General features: G+C 45.1%; 1 protein-coding gene across 4 annotated transcripts in view; it reads right to left on the reverse strand.

Annotated features, from left to right (window-relative positions):
• LOC139478873 (regulating synaptic membrane exocytosis protein 2-like) overlaps window positions 1-18,507 on the reverse strand; it is a 115,706-nt gene that overhangs the window by 36,474 nt on the left and 60,725 nt on the right. For all 4 annotated transcript variants that reach the window (XR_011654335.1, XR_011654333.1, XR_011654334.1 and 1 more), the window contains exons 3-9: window positions 17,724-17,908; window positions 16,094-16,310; window positions 14,412-14,576; window positions 6,701-7,520; window positions 3,281-3,349; window positions 1,652-1,771; window positions 198-324 (exon numbers count right to left, since the gene is read on the reverse strand). Coding sequence is in view for 1 of the 4 variants with exons in the window: in XM_071261543.1 (XP_071117644.1) it covers window positions 198-324; window positions 1,652-1,771; window positions 3,281-3,349; window positions 6,701-7,520; window positions 14,412-14,576; window positions 16,094-16,310; window positions 17,724-17,908 (1,703 nt within the window). In the remaining 3 variants the exon portion in view is untranslated. The remainder of the gene's footprint in view (window positions 1-197; window positions 325-1,651; window positions 1,772-3,280; window positions 3,350-6,700; window positions 7,521-14,411; window positions 14,577-16,093; window positions 16,311-17,723; window positions 17,909-18,507) is intronic.

An 18,507-nucleotide genomic window follows, 5' to 3' on the forward strand; every position in this document is an offset into this window, starting at 1 on the left:
TGTTTTTCCATTACCGCCTATCGATCACATCGACAACTGCTACGCAATACAGACGCATGGCATGATTTGGATTTAATAAGGAACCCAAACGATGGAGCATTTGCACCTTCAGCCGCTAGAATGACAGAACAGCAACGTGCGTGACATTTGAGACAAATACTCCTAGATGTATCATTTTATAATGACAAATTGTAAACCTTTTCTTTATATGCCTGTGGATGACTTTGAGCTGGACGACGTTCCCTGATTGGTTGACTATGTCACGTGTTTCTTCAAACGTGACGTTCGTAAGTGAGACACCATTCCACTCGATAATTTGATCACCTGAAAGAACACGCAATAGATATTTTTTTTACCTATTATCGATCTTGAGCATGATAAATAAATGTGATTTTCATTTGACCCATATCCGGGGGAAAAGGAACACCGTGTTTGTTAGAAAGACGTTCTTTTTTTCATAAAGACGATTGAGTGTCCTTTGACGGTTTTTCATATTGTCACGCTTTATAGTGAGTGAGTATGGTTTTACGCCGCTTTTAGCAATATTCCAGCAATATCACGGCTGGGGACACCAGAAATGGGCTTCACACATTGTACCCATGTCGGGAATCGAACCCTGGTCACACTCGTTTGCTAACATGGACACAGTTAGCATAAAACGGTCTGCATGTTATCAGGCAAAGTGCGAGCCACTGTAATACGATCATGCCCTCATATTGCCTAACGACGATCCATTATCATATAACGCCATTGTCAATTTGCAGTGAAACGTAAAAGAACAACATGGCAGTTGACTATATTGGTACGACTCAGTCGAATGGCATGATTGAGCGGGCGCCCAACGAGTCAAATCATGTTACATGGGCCCATGATCTCTCCTGCATTCTATATACCAATATTGTGATTTAGATGATTAATACTCGTCAGATTTCAGATTGAAGCTAAATCAAAGAGCATGGCTAAGTACAACGTACAGTTAGCGGTCTGATACTCTGACCTTCCTTGCACGTGGCAGTATCACTGCCCTGTCAATCATTTCAATGTCAATTACAGTCTCAACGTCAAGCAAAATCCAAAGATTGACGTTCAAATAGCTCACAAAATAGCTCTCTTTGTGATGTTGACGGAATCGAAGGCCAGGGTCGAATAACGACGTTTGACGACGTTTGGTGACGTAATCCATTGTTTGATGACGGAGAGGCAGGCAGGCACACAGATAATCAAGTCTCACCCCAATAAATTACAGCATCAGACATGTACAATATAAACCAGGTAGAGCCACTCGATATGGAGTTACTAGAGACGTGTTTCTAGGCCAGTGTCACACTGACCTCTGTCCTGTCCTTAGTGTGCATTGGAACTGCTTACCGTACGTTCTTGTCGGGTTCTACTGGTCCTCTTACATTTACTCCATGTGGGGAATCGAACCGGGCCTTTGGCGCCACGAGCGAACGTTTTACCCTCTTGGCTAACCAACGGCGCCTTTTCATAAATATCATCATATTCAAGCTATGTGAGCTTGTGCTATTGGAAATGATGTTGATGGATAATTACCATCGTTCGCCAACATTCTTTTTATTTCTAGCAAAGATAAAAAACTTCACTGATTACATGTGGCGATGAGACTTCGTGAAACAAACAGACTATTTACCGATTCGTATTCGACCTTGCATATCAGCGGGGCCTCCTTTGGTTATCATGACAACGAAGGCTCCCAGGGTTCCATTGTCGCAGTCCTTTCCCCCTACAACACGCATGCCCAGACCACCAGCTGCAAAAGAAACACCATTGTAATGCACGCTGCAATCCTAGATTTACAAATATTATGGTTTTTCAATAAATATGTTGTCTGTGATATATTTCTGGTGTAGTTTTCATAGGTTGTGTGAGGTATTTTAATTTCTTCAGGATGGCTTGTAGGATCGAATCTGTGCTGGGGAAAGCAGTGGTTGACAGTACGAGCAATTATTCTCGCCGTCGGGGTGAAATATCACACAATCATCCATGTAAAACAAAATTCCAGCTATATGTCGGCGGTCTGTAAATAATCGAGTCTGGTCTAGACAATCCAGTGACTGGCATCATGAGAATCGATCCTCGCATACATAGTAAGAGATGGGTTGGGGGTGGGGTGTGTGAGGGGTGGTGGGGTGTTGGGGTGGTGGGGTGGTGGGTCAGTGATTTCGGTTTAATGCTGCTTTAAAGTTTATTTCAACTAATTACAGCATGTCAGTTTGATATTGGAAGAAAGCCTCATGTGATTCAGGTCTTAGACGTTTACCACTTTGGTGAAACCCAATTATTGGCCGGGCATGGTCTTAAGTGTTAAGTGACTGAGTGCGTGAGTTGGGTTTAACGCCTCTTCGAATAGTATTCCGGTCACATCGCGTCGTGTCAGCTTAATGTGGGAGGAATATGGTCTCAAAGAACCCATGGCTTATGGCTGAGGGGATCTACGTGCTTGCAAACTATTTCGCATTACCGAGATTTGCTGAATATCTTTGTTAAAGGTGAAAACACAATTGTCATACATACGACATTTATATCTAATACAGGCATGGCTTCACGTGTGACAAATAACACAATGCAGTAACATCCAACTCTGGATGACGTCCTATATACTAGTCAAAAGAAGTTAAAGAATATTATAATTGTATCGGGTGGTCCTTAACTTCCTTTGAGTAGTATACTTTGCCTGATTGCAAGGTACTAACTTGAAAGAATCTTAGAATTTATTCGTCAAATATCTAAATTAAGCCTTTTTCGAAAACTGTATGGAATACTTATCGAATGCAGCGGTTATCACAAATCATGGAATTAAACTGATATTGCAAGAGACACATGTTATCGGGATTTTACCATCATTTCGTCCAATTGTGTTTTTTTGTTTTTTGTTTAAGGCCGCACTCAGCAATATACCCGCTGTATGACTGGGCTTAACGCCGCTGTAAACAGTATTCCAGTTATATCGCGTCGTGTAAGCTTAATGTGGGAGGAAAGCCCGAAGTGATGCAGGTCTCAGACATTAGCCCATGAGCACGGGTATGGTGCTGACAAACCTAGAAACATAATCGGGACGAACTGTGGTTCGAACCCACGACCATAGGCTTCAGGCCTAAAGGACGTACTCTGCACCGCGAAATGCGACTGGTACAGTGGAGTCGGGATAAGCTGAGCTGAGCTGAGTGAGTCAGAGAGTGGTTTCTCGATATTGCTGTAACATAGATGCAATACTGATGGGTGCGGCATAAACAACCCCCCATCACACCCAGTTACTTACTTCTGTGGCTTCGATCACCCTTGTCTCGATGTAGAATCACCTCATGGGGTTTGAGCATCTTCAGAGTGCCTGTAGTAACACAGATACGGTATGATAACACTAAATTATTGTCAGAAATAGAAATACATTCACGGTTGGCTCTTAATTCATAGCATTAAAAGGTTTGTTTTTAGGGTCGAGTCAACAATAACTTGAAGAACAATACTGAAAGTTGGTTGGTTGGTTTGTTGTTTTACGCCACACTCAGCCATATTCCAGCTATATGACGGCGGTCTGTAAAAATTCGAGTCTGGACCAGACAATCCAGAGATCGACATCATGAGCATCGATCCCAATTCAGCGAGCCTGACCACCCGATCCCGTAAGTCGCCTCTTACGACAAGCATTGTCGTCTTTTACGGGTCACAATACTGAAAGATACGTTAACAATATGTAAATGAGATGATGAAAAGAAAAAATAAGCTTTGACATTTCTATGAAATACATTTAGAATAAACGAGACAAATAAAAATGTAGTTTGTGCTGATAAAGAAACGACCTGATCTGATGTTACCTCCAATGTGCACATAAGTCCTCTTGTATATGCGTGTTAAGCCGAATCCCTGATGCTAAACCGTTTCCCTCTTGAGTTGCTCCTTAGCTTTTATTAAACTCCGGTATTGCCTGTATTTTACACCATTAGCGTGAATTTGTCGTGTTTCACTATAGATAAACATGTGATTGTCTCCATTAGACAAGTTGGCTGCTCTTAGACGTTTAACACCGTGGTGAACCCCGCTAGCACTGGTATGGTGGTGACAAACCTTGAAAAATAATTGAGACGAACCTGGGCTTCGACCCCACAATCATAGGTTTCTGGCAAGCATTAAGGACGCAGTTCTTCGAAGCGAATTGGGTGCCTTTAACGTGTATTAGATCATAACTCTATTCATGTTTATACCACATCTACAACGCGACATGGTCTTCAACGATATATCGGGTTATTCAGTTCGAGTGAAGCAGGTTTTTGTGTGTCCTATATGATGCCGACTTTGCGTTGTCAATGCAAATTGTTAAGATCGACTTTTCTTTGAAACCCATTTTACAATTTTATTAGAGCACAGTGTCCATGGTTAAGAAATATTCACACAGAAAGCTAAAAGATGTATGTTTTTAACAATTAAACATACAGATTTGATAATGATATAACAGCGTAACACATGTTATATTTGGGATAACACTTTCTTGGTAAAGAACAGATTCTCGTACTTTTTTGAACCCACACCGCCAGTGTGAGACACCTAATCTGAGTATGTTCACGGACAGATGTAGTACAATATATTTTATATAAAAATAAGCCAAAACATCTGACATTTTCAAGAACAGTTAAAGGTCGCGAGTCATCAGATGACGACAAATACCCCCGCCTCCACGAATTCGAAAGAACAAAGTCCTACAAGAGTCATCTGTCCAACTTGATGAGAGTATTCCAAGTCTCTAATCTTAATCTCCCTATACAAGAGTAGTTACTGACCTATCAAATCAATACCATGGGCTTAGGACTTTGTACCTTTTTTTGCAGAGATACCAGTAAGCGGATGTCACACAAGTGGTACGTGACTTATGCTGTAATCTGTTGCTTTGCCAACTGTAGCTTATCAGTATTTACTGAAGTTCATCCCTCACATAAAACTAAGGAAATCTTATATACTCAACAACAAAAGTTCCCGTGACACCAATATTTTAGTGTATTTTTCAAACAAGTAAAGTTTGGTTTTCAATATTGTAGTACATGTATGGAATCAAGTCATAAAAACGCAACTGCTACAGAAAAGCATGCATTCCATGCAAAAGTTGACTTTTATGCAAACCCCATGCATTTCACTACCCAAGAATGGGTATAAAAACATGTGCATTGTTTATCATCGTGCTGACAACAACCACTCAGAAAAACAACAAAATTAGGCAATTATTCAACATTATGAAATGCCACGCCTGTCCGAAAATAAGCGTCTGCGAGCCATTGGTATGCTTGAAGCAGGATCGAGTCAACGTGATGTTGCAAGACAATTTAACGTCCACAGAAACACCATGTAGTGTTTATGGCAATGTTGGCAACAAACGAATGAAGTCAGAGACCATCCTCGGAGTGACAGGTCACGCGTAACCAATAATCGAAAAGACAACTGGATTCGAACAACACACCTACGATCTCGATTCCAGCCAGCAACAGCGACTGTAAGAAGCATCCCTGGCCTTCGATGAATATCTTCAAAAATCAATCATTGTGTCATGGAAGAAGATCAGTTCGGGGGCGGCAGCGTTACGGCATGGGGTGGGGTTAAAGCAAGACAGAGGACACGTTTGATAGTGGTAGAGGGAAATCTCAATGGACAGCGCTACCGTGACGAGATCATCGGCCCTGTTGTTCTACCGTTTTTGCGTCGACATGGCCCAGGCATTACCTTTCAACATGACAACGCCCGGCCTCATATTGCTCGACTTGTTCAGGAAACTCTTCAACAAAACAACGTGAATGTCATCCCCTGGCCGACTCGCTCCCCTGATCTCTCACCAATCGAGCACATGTGGGATGAGATGGATCGGCGCCTTCGACGCCAACCACAGATACTCTAGGAACTTCGACACATGCTCCAGCAGATATGGACAGATATCCCACAGGGCCTTGTGCGACGCCAGGTCCATTCCATGAGACGAAGATGTGTTGCTTGCATCGCAACCAGAGGTGGACACACACTATTGATTTGTAAATTGATATTTTGGCATGTTCATGTTTTTTTTGTTTTTTTAAATGAAATCACGCATTTTCTGAAGTCAGTATGGCAAATTAAACCATTTGAACACTTACAGGAGTCTTTTATCTGTTGCAAACCGAAATTGTTTCCGATTTGGTGAAAACTTTGCATTAAATCTGATTCAATGTCACAGGAACTTTTGTTGTTCAGTATATATTGCAGCTTCACAGAAATATATGTGAGTGAGTTAGTATGGTTTTACGCCGCTTTTAGCAATATTCCAGCAATATCACCAGCGGGGGACACCAGAAATGGCTTCACACATTGTACCCATGTCGGGAATCGAACCCGGGTCTTCGGCGTAACGAGCGAACGCTTTAACCACTAGGCTACCCGACCGCCCCCAGAAATATAGGTATGATGTTTTACACCAAACATTTTCTTCTGCTACTTCGGTTACCTTCACTGGCGAATAGCTGTCCTGACAATCTAGTCAAAGTAAAACGGGTTTTATTCTTTACATCCCTAAATAGCTAACGGCCCCAATTGACAGTCTGGTCGTTGTGTGTGCAAAGTTTCATAAAAGAATACCTATTAGTTTTAGAGTTATATGTCGGACACAAGCATTATTGCAAGTAAACGACCTTAAATAATGATCACATAAGCTCATATTCCCTTCACTTACCAAGTCGACGCACCCTGGCATCGTCACATGGACTGATCAGCTCACACTTCTGTAACGTGACGCGCCGGTTCAGCAGCTCCGATCTGCTGGGAGTGACGTGCTTTTCCTTGGCCCCGTGGACCGGGCTCCGTGATATGGGATCCCGGACGTTCCTGACGGGGAGGGGACTTGTCGGAACACCCTGAGAATCGGAATGCTTAGTATCGGAGAGCACACTGGAGGAGCTGCTGCAGTACACAGCGTTCTGTCGCTTGATCTTACTAATTAGCGTTGGTGAACAAGCTCCATCTGAAACACTGCTTTCTTTCGTTGCATAAGACATATCACTGGTGGATTCAGAGGAATAATCGACAGCAGATGTAGCAGACTGAGACTTGCTTCGGTCTTTGAGGCTAATTCTAGACGCTCTACGTTTGCGAATACGGACACTAGGAACTCTATCACTTCTATCAGGATCCGAGAGTGCCTCGAAAGTATTTTCATCGTTTTCTTGGGACCTGTCGGATGTCAACGCTTCGTTTAGGTCGTCAGATGTTTTGCTGTCAGGCATGTTACGTCTCCGTAACCTGCGTAACTGGCGCTTCTGACGTAACATCCGTCTCTCATGCAACCAATGGTGACCATTCTCGTCTGCTTCATCGTCGTCCTCGTCTTCATCTGGCCTTATCACGTGACTAACAGGAAGACTCCTTCGGCGGTGTTTCCTACCGGAAGACTGGACCTGTTCGGCGGGTGTGTCACCGGAGCGGTACAATTCGGGATCTGTTCTATTTCCTGAGGGAATCTTCTCTCCATCACTGTTATACACATCTTTCTTGTCCTGTACCAAACAAATATATGTCAATTGATCATAAATAGTGAGTGAGTTGTGTTCAGAGTCGCTCTGTTTCTTTGTTTGTTTATTGTTTACCGACGCACTCAGCAATATCCCAGCTATTAGACGGCGGTATGTAAATATTCGAGTCTGTACCAGAGAATCCAGTGAATGACATCATTAGCATCGTTCTACGCAGTTGGGATATGATGACATGGAGCAACCGGGTCAGCGAGCCTGACTACCTGATCCCGTTAGTCGCCTCTTACTAGCGCCGCTTTGAACAGTATTTCAGTTGTCATGGCTTGTCAGCCTGATGTGGGGGGTAGGCCAGAAATGATGGAGGTCTTACGAGTAAAGTGAGTGAGTGAGTGAGTGTATGAGTGTGTGAGTATGGTCTTCCGCCGCTTTTAGCAATATTCCAGCAACATCACGGCAATCGACACCAGAAATGGGCTTCACAAATTGTACCCATGTTGGGAATCGAACCCTGGTCTTCGGCATGACGAGCGAACGCTTTAACCGCTAGGCTGCTCAATCTCCCCCTTTATGGGAAAGGTATAAGGGTATGTATAGCGTTTCATAATGAAGGACCGCCTCCGTGGTCTAGTGGTAGAGCGTCCGCCCGGAGTGCGGAAGGTCCGGAGTTCGATCCCCGGCCGCGTCAAACCAAAGACGTTAAGAGATGGTACTTGTTGTTATCCTGTCTGGCGCTCGGCTAAGGGGCTAAAACAAGGACTGGTCGGCTCGGAGTCAGTATACTGTGTCTGAGTGGGGTTTCATGTTAAACTGCGGCATGGTATCTCAGTGAGCTAGCACTGTAAATCGGGACTAGTACAAGCAGCCATACACACACGTGCATGCACGTCGCTATATAATCTTGGACGCGACGTTTAACCCAATTTCACCTCACCTCATAATGAAGAGACGAAATCGATTGATATTCGTTATGTTCTTCGACGTATAGAACAACGCTCAGGCCAATTGACAGTCCTGAGGTTTCTATTCAAGTCGTTTAAAACCTCTTATTTGCTTACTCAAATGTTACGGTGTATATCAATCTTGAAGTAAATGGTAATGTTAATTACACAGAGACAATGTCTCAATTTCACAAATGGCACTAACTACGTCGAGACCAAGTCTGGAAATAAACACCGTGGAGCACATCTTCTGTTCATCACGATTAGGAAGTCCTATTTATATGTGATAGGGACACAGAGACACTTCATACTGTGACGTAACATGAACATAATTAAATTAATGAACTGTGTATTTATGGTTCATCAACTTGGAATTAAACTGACTATGCTTCAGTTCCATGGCAATATCAGATACTATTCGTATTACAACATATCCAAGCAGTCACATTCTGATCAGCAGCATTGATCAATATTTCACTTCCAGCACTGTGTTAGGTGAGGTGAAATGGGGTTAAACGTCGCGTTCAAAATGATTGCTCTTTTTAGCAACGTGCATGCACGTTTGTATGTGTCTGCTTGTACTAGTCAGGACTTATGCCGATTTTAGAGTGCTAGCACACTGAAATACCATGTCGCAGTTTAACTTGAGTGAGTAAGTTGGATTTAACGCCGCTTTTAACAGTGTTCCAGTTATATCACGGCGTGTCAGCTTTATGTGGGAGGAAAGCCCCAAGTGATGCAGGTCTCAGACGTTTACCAATTCGGTAAAACCCACGAGTACGGGTGTGGTGCTGACAAACCTAGAAACATAATCGGATCGAATCGGGATTCGAACCCACAATCATATGTTTCTGGCGTGCCCAAGGGACGCATCTCTGCACGACGAATCGCGTGCTCCCCAGTTTGACATAAATACCCCACACTATATACAGCCCCTTAATGCCGAGCGCCAGGCAGGGTAACAACAAATACCATCTTTTAACGACTTTGGGTATGCCAGAACCCCTGACCTTCCGCTTTCTGGGCAAACGCTCTCTCCACTAGACCACGGAGGTGGTCTGCACATTGCGTTAACTTGACATGGGAGGGAATCACACAGTGACATAAAACGTGGATGTTTACCATTGTGGTGACATGGGTAAGATGTTGACAGATCAAGGATCATAATCGCAGAAAACCACGGTTTCGAAGCCGTTACCAACATATCCTGGCAAGGCTAAGGGACGCAACTATGTGACTTCCACCCCCCGTACCCACAAAGCACGTTAGTTATATAAAGTATTAAAATCAACTACTCACATCTAGCACACCAAAACGAGAAAACGCCAGAATGGTCTTACGATCCATTACATGATAACAAATCGGTGGAGTTTATATTGTTAATTAACTCATTTTGCTCTAAATCAGAACACCTACCAAAATGGCATGTCCTTTAATAAAAAAACCACAGTAACGTATAAAACTGACATTATCATAAACATAAACATCTCGAAATTGCAGCATGTCAATATTTCATGTTTGTTATTAATGCAAGATCGAATTATGGCCTTATCCTTTGATGTGCAAAATTAACTCTAAATATAAACATCGTGTTTAATTATATAACATGGATTTATTGTCGAGTCTGCACGCATATTTAATATGAAAGTATTACTATCAGACACCATAGCGTTCATAAATCGTGTCACATGCTTCGGGCGGTAGTTATAAATTAACAGCTCTTGACGTTGTAGACATCGAACAAAAATTCTCTAATGATGATTTTATACTTTCCAGTGAGCTACACCCATGATGGTCAGAACGACTGGTGCCATTTTAAAAGTGTTTTGTGGGGACCAAATGCCCAGTAAGGGGACAGGGTGGCAAGAATCCACAAATGAAATCATTTTGAATGGTATTTCGGCTGTATAACGCCCAGTGAGCTTAATGTGAGACGCCGGTCTAAGACGTTTACCATTTTGATCTTGTATACGAACCAAAGATTGCTGGATCCTCACACAAACTAAGGCACGCATGGGAGTCTGTGACCTATGGTTAACACATTTATCACCCTTGATATTTGCGTGTGTGTTATCCACGTTATGTAGTATACATGGTATTTGGATTACTATGGGTATTAACGACAGTAAATGTGAACATTTATGGAATGTCAATGTAAGAGTATATTAGATATATATCAATGTCTATCCAATCATAACTTTGTGGCCGTTTGGTGCATCAATCATATCAAAAGACAAGTGTGATGTAGACATTTCTTGCTGAAGGGCCAAGGAATTTTTGGTTTGTTTGTTGTTGAACGCCACACTCAGCAATATTCCAGCTATATGACGGCGGTCTGTACGAGCTTGGGAGAAAATATTTAAGCCTGAAGCAGTGAGGGTCTTCAACATTTACCACTTTGGTGAAACCTACGAGCACGGGTATAGGGCTAACGGGGCACGGGTATGGTGCTGACGGGGCACGGGTAGGGTGCTGACGGGGCACGGGTAGGGTGCTGACGGGGCCCGGGTATGTGCTGACGGGGCACGGGTAGGGTGCTGACGGGGCACGGGTAGTGTGCTGACGGGGCACGGGTAGGGTGCTGACGGGGCAGGGGAATGGTGCTGACGGGGCACGGGTATGTGCTGACGGAGCACGGGTAGGGTGCTGACGGAGCACGGGTATGTGCTGACGGAGCACGGGTATGGTGCTGACGGGGCACGGGTAGGGTGCTGACGGGGCACGGGTAGGGTGCTGACGGGGCAGGGGAATAGTGCTGACGGGGCACGGGTAGGGTGCTGACGGGGCACGGGTATGGTGCTGACGGGGCACGGGTAGGGTGCTGACGGGGCAGGGGAATGGTGCTGACGGGGCACGGGTAGGGTGCTGACGGGGCACGGGTATGGTGCTGACGGGGCACGGGTAGGGTGCTGACGGGGCACGGGTATGGTGCTGACGGGGCACGGGTATGGTGCTGACGGGGCACGGGTAGGGTGCTGACGGGGCACGGGTAGGGTGCTGACGGGGCACGGGTAGGGTGCTGACGGGGCACGGGTAGGGTGCTGACGGGGCAGGGGAATAGTGCTGACGGGGCACGGGTAGGGTGCTGACGGGGCACGGGTAGGGTGCTGACGGGGCACGGGTAGGGTGCTGACGGGGCACGGGTAGTGTGCTGACGGGGCACGGGAATGGTGCTGACGGGGCACGGGTAGGGTGCTGACGGGGCAGGGGAAAGGTGCTGACGGGGCAGGGGAATGGTGCTGACGGGGCACGGGTAGGGTGCTGACGGGGCAGGGGTAGGGTGCTGACGGGGCAGGGGAAAGGTGCTGACGGAGCACAGGTATGGTGCTAACGGGGCACGGGTAGGGTGCAGACGGGGCAGGGGAAAGGTGCTGACGGGGCACGGGTATGGTGCTGACGGGGCACGGGTATGTGCTGACGGAGCACGGGTATGGTGCTGACGGAGCACGGGTAGGGTGCTGACGGGGCACGGATATGGTGCGGACGGAGCACGGGTATGGTGCTGACGGGGCACGGGTATGGTGCTGACGGACCACGGATCAGATTCTTGGGTTTAATAGCAATGCCAACAGCAAATAACATCAATAAACGACAGAAACAAATATTGCGACGGCACTTTGTGAGTCATAACGACCGATACGATTTGACCGAATCGGGACTGTGATGTGTAGAGAATTGTCCCATTAGGCCTGTCCACAAGGCATTTATCACCAGCTGAATGGGTCTAGACAAATTACACGCTGTACCGAGCTCAATGATAGCTGACATTCTCATCCGGGCATGTCAGGCGATACAGTGTCAAAATTGAAATCAGTCTTCGACTGATTAAGGAATATTTGAGCATTACGTTCTGAAGCAATGTGAAGAGTCCTTGAATTCTCAAAACACCGAGGCACGAGTCTACTTGATAACCTTTTGCTTGTCTCAGTCATATAGGATCTCAGCTAGCACTGGCAGAAAGTACCTCTCAGATCCAGTTTCGTGCACGTGACTATTACATGACACATCACACACTGACGGAAGTCGTGAAATTTATATACCCCCCCCCAAAAAAAAAAAAAAATAATAGGGATCATGTATATTTTGGGGCATATTTTTTTATGAAAGTATGTCCTCGGTATTCACTACAAAAAAGACCATAATATTCCTGAGGCCCGACAGTCGTAACCGAGTGCGGGTTTGAGCCGCTTCTGACAATATTCCAGCAATGTCACAGCGGGGGACACCAGAAATGGCCTCCACACTTTTCACCCATGTTATGGCCCGGTCACACTTATTCGGAATCAGCAGGAATCAAGCAGAACCAACCGGAATGAAGAATTTTCAAAATTCGTGCCACACTCGGGAGGAAATTTCAAACTGACCAAGCTTTGTAAGAATGCCGTTCGAATTCTTAGAATGCGCTTCGAACCCGCCTCGAATGATTCTTGCACATTCCGGGTGTATTAACTCTCTAATGCAGCTCGCATAGAGTTGGAACACAGAAGGAATATTTAGTATGCTGTTAGAATGCAGTCAGAATATTTAGAATGCACTTCGAATGCCATACGAGTGCGGTTCTATTGCTGCCCGAATACCCCCAGCCTGGATGGAAGGTGCCCGGAATGCCGTACGAATTCGCCATTAGTGCAGTCAGAACGCTCCCGGAGTGGCCGCCGAATATAGTTCGAACATCCAAGAATTCAAACAGAATGCAGCTCGAATACTTAGAATGTACTTCGAATATCCAGGAAGAAACAAAGAATTTTAATTCCGACGGCATTCAGGCATTCCGTGACTAGGGTATCAGCAATCGAACCAGAACCCTGGCATTCACTGTCACGAGTCACGAGCGAACGCTTTAACCACTACGCTACCTCACCGTCCCCGGCGGACAGTAAAACACCTCACAAGTTGTTCCAGAATCTGGAAGAATGACCGTTACAGTGTGAGTCAGTGTTTCAATAGAAACTTAAATGAACACAAAGGTAGATCGGATGGGGGACACACATTCTGTTATAAACTCATCAAGTTGTGCGCTAATTACTGGGACAACCCATAAATATATAGGGAGCAGGCAAGGGACTAGTCACTACGTCAACCATAACAAAGAAGTGGGGCATATATGGGTGTATTACTGACGGTAGGGTGCCAATATTCTGCGACTCGCCTTGTACTTTCGGTGCTTGGTCCTGGTTAGTGTATCAGCGTTTCCTAATCGGGTCTTATTTCAAGGAGGGCCTGCACAAAAGGAAATGTGGGTTCGAATCTCATATTCGGCCTGATTATAATCATTGGTCTTTTGGCACCATACTCTCGCGAATTTCATGAAAGTGACTTTCTTTCCTAGTAAGTTGACATGCGGTTAAAGTAATGGTGTTGAGCAATTGGTGCAGTACGAGGGAAAGTAGATTCCCAAATGTATCTAGATTATGACCACTGGTCTGTTAGTACCACGGTGAGAGTGTGTTCCATTGAAGTGGCGTGTCCCACCACTCACTCTCCCAGTCTTGTTACAATTCATTAGAAAATGATGGCAAGTCATCAATACTTTATTTTATAACGTTAGTATAATGAACGAGTGAAGATACAGTTCGTGGACGTTTAGAATATTGATGAAGCACACCTAGGTGTGGTGCCGACAGACCAATGATCATTATCAGGGCAAAACGAACCCACGAAAAATTGGAACCTACGACTAGCGAATCCTTACACGGCTAAGGGATGCAACTCTGCCCAACGATACGCGGTGTCGTTTACTAATTAGTCACCATGTTCCGACACTGTATGAAATGTCCCAGTCTTTCCTTTCTTGCCTGAAAACAGCCATATTTCGATGACATGCCCATTTCCTTGCGTTCCAGACCAAAACTGCACACAAAGGATGTGACGTTAAAGAACAATGCGTACACTCATTTGAAACGTCCTCTCCTTATGTATGATAAATGGACAAAATAAAAGGATGACCTAAAATAAATACTTGTAATTGTATACTTACGCAATTATCGGATTCCATTTCCATGGAAACAGAAGTTTTGAGTTTCTCGATCACGTCATCATTTGTACCTTCCTGAAAGCTTTCCCCGTGGTACCAACTTCCGGTTCGGCAAAGTGCCTCCCTCCTCAACAAGCACATGTTGCACCGCCATCGTCCTCGGACGTTCTGGAATGTAGATGAAGGCGTTTATACTATCTCGAACTCTACTTCTTCTGGATGATGCATTACTCATATCGACAACCAATGGATGAAGCAAGGACGTGTGCCATGAGAGACGAGTCACTGTTCCGTATCATTTTGGTCAAATGTGAGACATTTCTTACATGTTTAGAGTGAGTGAATATTGTTTTATGCAGGCATGTCAATGAACGCGTTGCGGCAGAAAGTCCAAACCTAGGCATCCAGAGCACAGATAACCCTGGTCTTGCAGATAGAGCGTCTTCCAGGAGAGGTGAGGTGAGGTGAAATGGGGTTTAACGTCGCGTGCAAGATTATTCCACTTATATAGCGACGTGCATGTACGTGTGTGTGTTTGTGTGGCTGCTTGTACTAGTCCGGGCTGATGCCGATTTATAGTGCTAGCTCACTGAGATACCATGCCGCAGCTTGACTTGAATACCTCACTCAAGACACAGTATACTGACTCCGAGCCGACCAGTCCTTGTTTTAGCCCCTTAGCCGAGCGCCAGACAGAGTAACAACAAGTACCATCTTTTAACGTCTTTTGGTATGACGCGGCCGGGGATCGAACTCCGGACCTTCCGCACTCCGGGAGGACGCTGTACCACTAGGCCACAGAGGCGGTCGTCTGCCAGAAGAGCAGCATGTAGGAAAGCCCCTGATCGCGAAATAACAAAAAAGTTAAAGGATGGTGTTTGTTGTCACCCTGCCTGGCACCCGGCATAGAACAGATTAAACAAGCACTGGTCGACTCGGAGAGTATCCATGCTAAACTGCTGCATGGTATCTCAATGGGTTAGCAATATTAAACCGGAATAGTCCAAGCACCGGAGAGTGCAAGCACCTCTCAATATGAATGAAATAAACGCGACGTTCACCTCACATCACCTCAAAATATAACCAACGCATTTTTACTTAGTCGGCATTCATGACAATCACAGAGGATTCTTATTCTACAATGGAATCCCTAGGGGCACATTTAAGAAACGATTTCTTTCGTGGGATAAATATATTTTCTTTGTTCTCTTGGTAGAAATGTTTCCTGCACACATGAACCATGATTTGCATTGCATTCCAAGAAATTATTGCAAACAGACTTCGTATGTGTGTGGATAACATCAAAGGCTGTCATTAAAATAGGGAATAGGGAAGCATAGCAGGTCGACTTTACATCATGTAGAACAAGAAGATGATAAATCAACGGTTCACAATGTTTGTTTGTTTGGTGTTTAACGCCGCACTCAGCAATATTCCAGCTATTATACGGTGGTTATAAATAATCGAGTCTGGAACAGACAATCCAGTGTTTGACATCATGAGCATCGATCCACGCAATTGGGATCGATGACATGCATTAACCAAGTCAGCGAGCCTGACCCCCCGATCCAGTTAGTCGCCTCTTACGACAAGCACAGTCGCCTTTTACGGCAAGCATGGGTTGCTGAAGACCTATTCTACCCCGGATCTTCACGGGTCATAGGTTTACAATGTAAGGCCCCTACCCTGTTCTTCTTACGGTCCCACCTGGCGCGGGAGAAGGTGCCGCACGTGTTGCACACCCGCTTGTGGCAGTCCGAGCACAGGCGCCCGATACCATCAGCAAACTTGGTCTTGTAGCACAGGCGGCACAGGCGTAGGTCCACATGCTTAATCGGACCCTTCGTACTCGCCTGTCTCTGAACTGTCTTCTCGTACTTCTCGACGTCATCCGAGATTTGCCTTGAGTTTCCAAATATAGGACATGTTTCATAGGGTTTGAGTGTTGACATGTACGTCTTACGGTCTTACGATTTAATCAAGCCCATTAAGAATGCCTATTGCATTACGTTGCATAAGAAGGTGGAAAAACACTTATATACTTTAGAATGAGAGGGTGAGTTGGGTTTAAGACATTATGAACTGTATTTCATTTGACAGTGGCACACCGAGCAGCTTTAATGAAAGCTTAAAGCTACAGGTACCAGTTTTGTGAAACCCTTGTTCACGTAGACTGTGCTGACTAACCAAATAGTAGAAATCTGGGATTCGAACCACGATCAGCGGATCCTGACACGTTAAAGGGACGCAATTCAACAATTGTAACCACACTGTAACCACCCGAACCCCATTTTACTTGACTATTACGACCAGCCTCGAATGCCAGGTGTAAAGACAGGGGCATGCCCAAGGGAAATGGCTTTCAGAGCGAACATCGACAGTATAAGCATAACGCTGAAATATTTGGGGCGTTTAGGCACAAAGACATAATTTCGTCGGCTCTTATAAGCCTAATTACTGGGTTGTCAACATCCCGACGGATGAACCATAACTCTTTTGATCCTCTCGGCTTATTTCGTTAGCTACATTATACTTCTGGCAGCAGTGGAGTAGTGACAATCCTCATAAACCGTATACCGATACATTCACACACAGTTCGTATACCTATAAGAGCTTCTTTCATGGCTAACGTATATACGGTATACCATGACATATCCGGCAACATTTATATACGTGTCACGACTGCCACCGGATTGTGTTGTGTCATATGACAGTGACCTGAACTGGTGAAACTAGTGAGACCAGTTCCATATGGACTCCTCCCAGTTTGTGGTTGAGGTGGGCCCAGTGAACAAGAACTCTGCTGTGAATAGTGAGTGAGTTGGGTTTAACGCCGCTTTGAACAGTATTCCAGTGATATCACGGCGTGGCAGCAACATGTGGGAGGAAAGTTGGAAGTGATGCAGGTCGCAGACGTTTACCACTTTGGTGAAACCCACGAGTAAGAGTATAGTGCTGACAAACCTAGAAAAATAATCGGGGTGAACCGGGATTCGAACCCACGATCACACGTTACTGGCGTGCCCAAGGGACGCAACTGGACGACTGGGCCACCGTTGGCCCCTGCACTGAATAGGTTGAACGAATGTCTGTTTTCTAAGGCAAGAATGTAAACATGTGGAAGGATTTTTTCCACGCCGGAAGCCAGTCTTTATCACGTTAATAGCACCTATGTCGTTCTAACAACTACAGTGTCATGTACTTTTATGACAAGTAACAAGCTATTGCACCCTGAATAGCATGCTAAGTGAAAGGAAACTTCAATTGATTTGTTCGAATTAAAAATACCTAGAAACAAACAAAAAATCAGCATACCTGACCCTCATGTGTTCCTGTCGCTCAAACTCTTCTTGCCGTCGGAAAACATCTTTGAGAATAGCAATCTCGTCAGGGGTCAGGCCACTCAAGTCAGGGGAGGGGGGACACATGGGTGGAGCTGGCGAGATTACATGAGATTTGCCGCTTCCCTCTTCCCACCGTGACGTCACACCCTTCAGCATCTGCAAGACATGAGTTATTGTGAGAGATCGAGGAAGCACAGGGGGCGTTTACAACATCACAGCGAGGATCCCATCAAATACCCGTCCGTCTCAGACTTGGCCTTTGCATGCTTCAGACAGAGTTTATTATTTTATAGATATCGCCGTGATATTGCTGGAATATTAAAAACAATACACACTCACGCACTCCAATGTGCAGTGATGTGATTACTCCAGTGTGCAGTCATATCATTAATTCGAAATGCAATGATATCATTACTCTCATTGAGACACGTGGAGATCCTGGTTAGAATAGGCCTTCAGTTTGCCGTCAAAGGCGACTATGCTTGTAAGATTCGACCAACCGGATCGGGTGGACAGACTCGCTGACTTGGGTGATGCATGTCAAAGGATCCCAATTGCCTGGATCGATGCTCAATCACTGGATTGTCTGGTCCAGACTCGATTATTTACAGACCGCCGTCATACAGCTGGAATATTGCTGAGTGTGGCGTTAAACAACAAACAAACTACAATATGCAGTGATATCATTACTCCAATGTGCAATCAAATGTGAGCGTACCCTTCCCTATCGGTGGCACCAGTCACAACCACAAGCA

Source organism: Haliotis cracherodii, unplaced genomic scaffold (genome assembly GCF_022045235.1).
Source record: "Haliotis cracherodii isolate W230 unplaced genomic scaffold, xgHalCrac1.p SCAF_4, whole genome shotgun sequence".
NCBI classification, from domain to species: Eukaryota; Metazoa; Mollusca; class Gastropoda; order Lepetellida; family Haliotidae; genus Haliotis; species Haliotis cracherodii.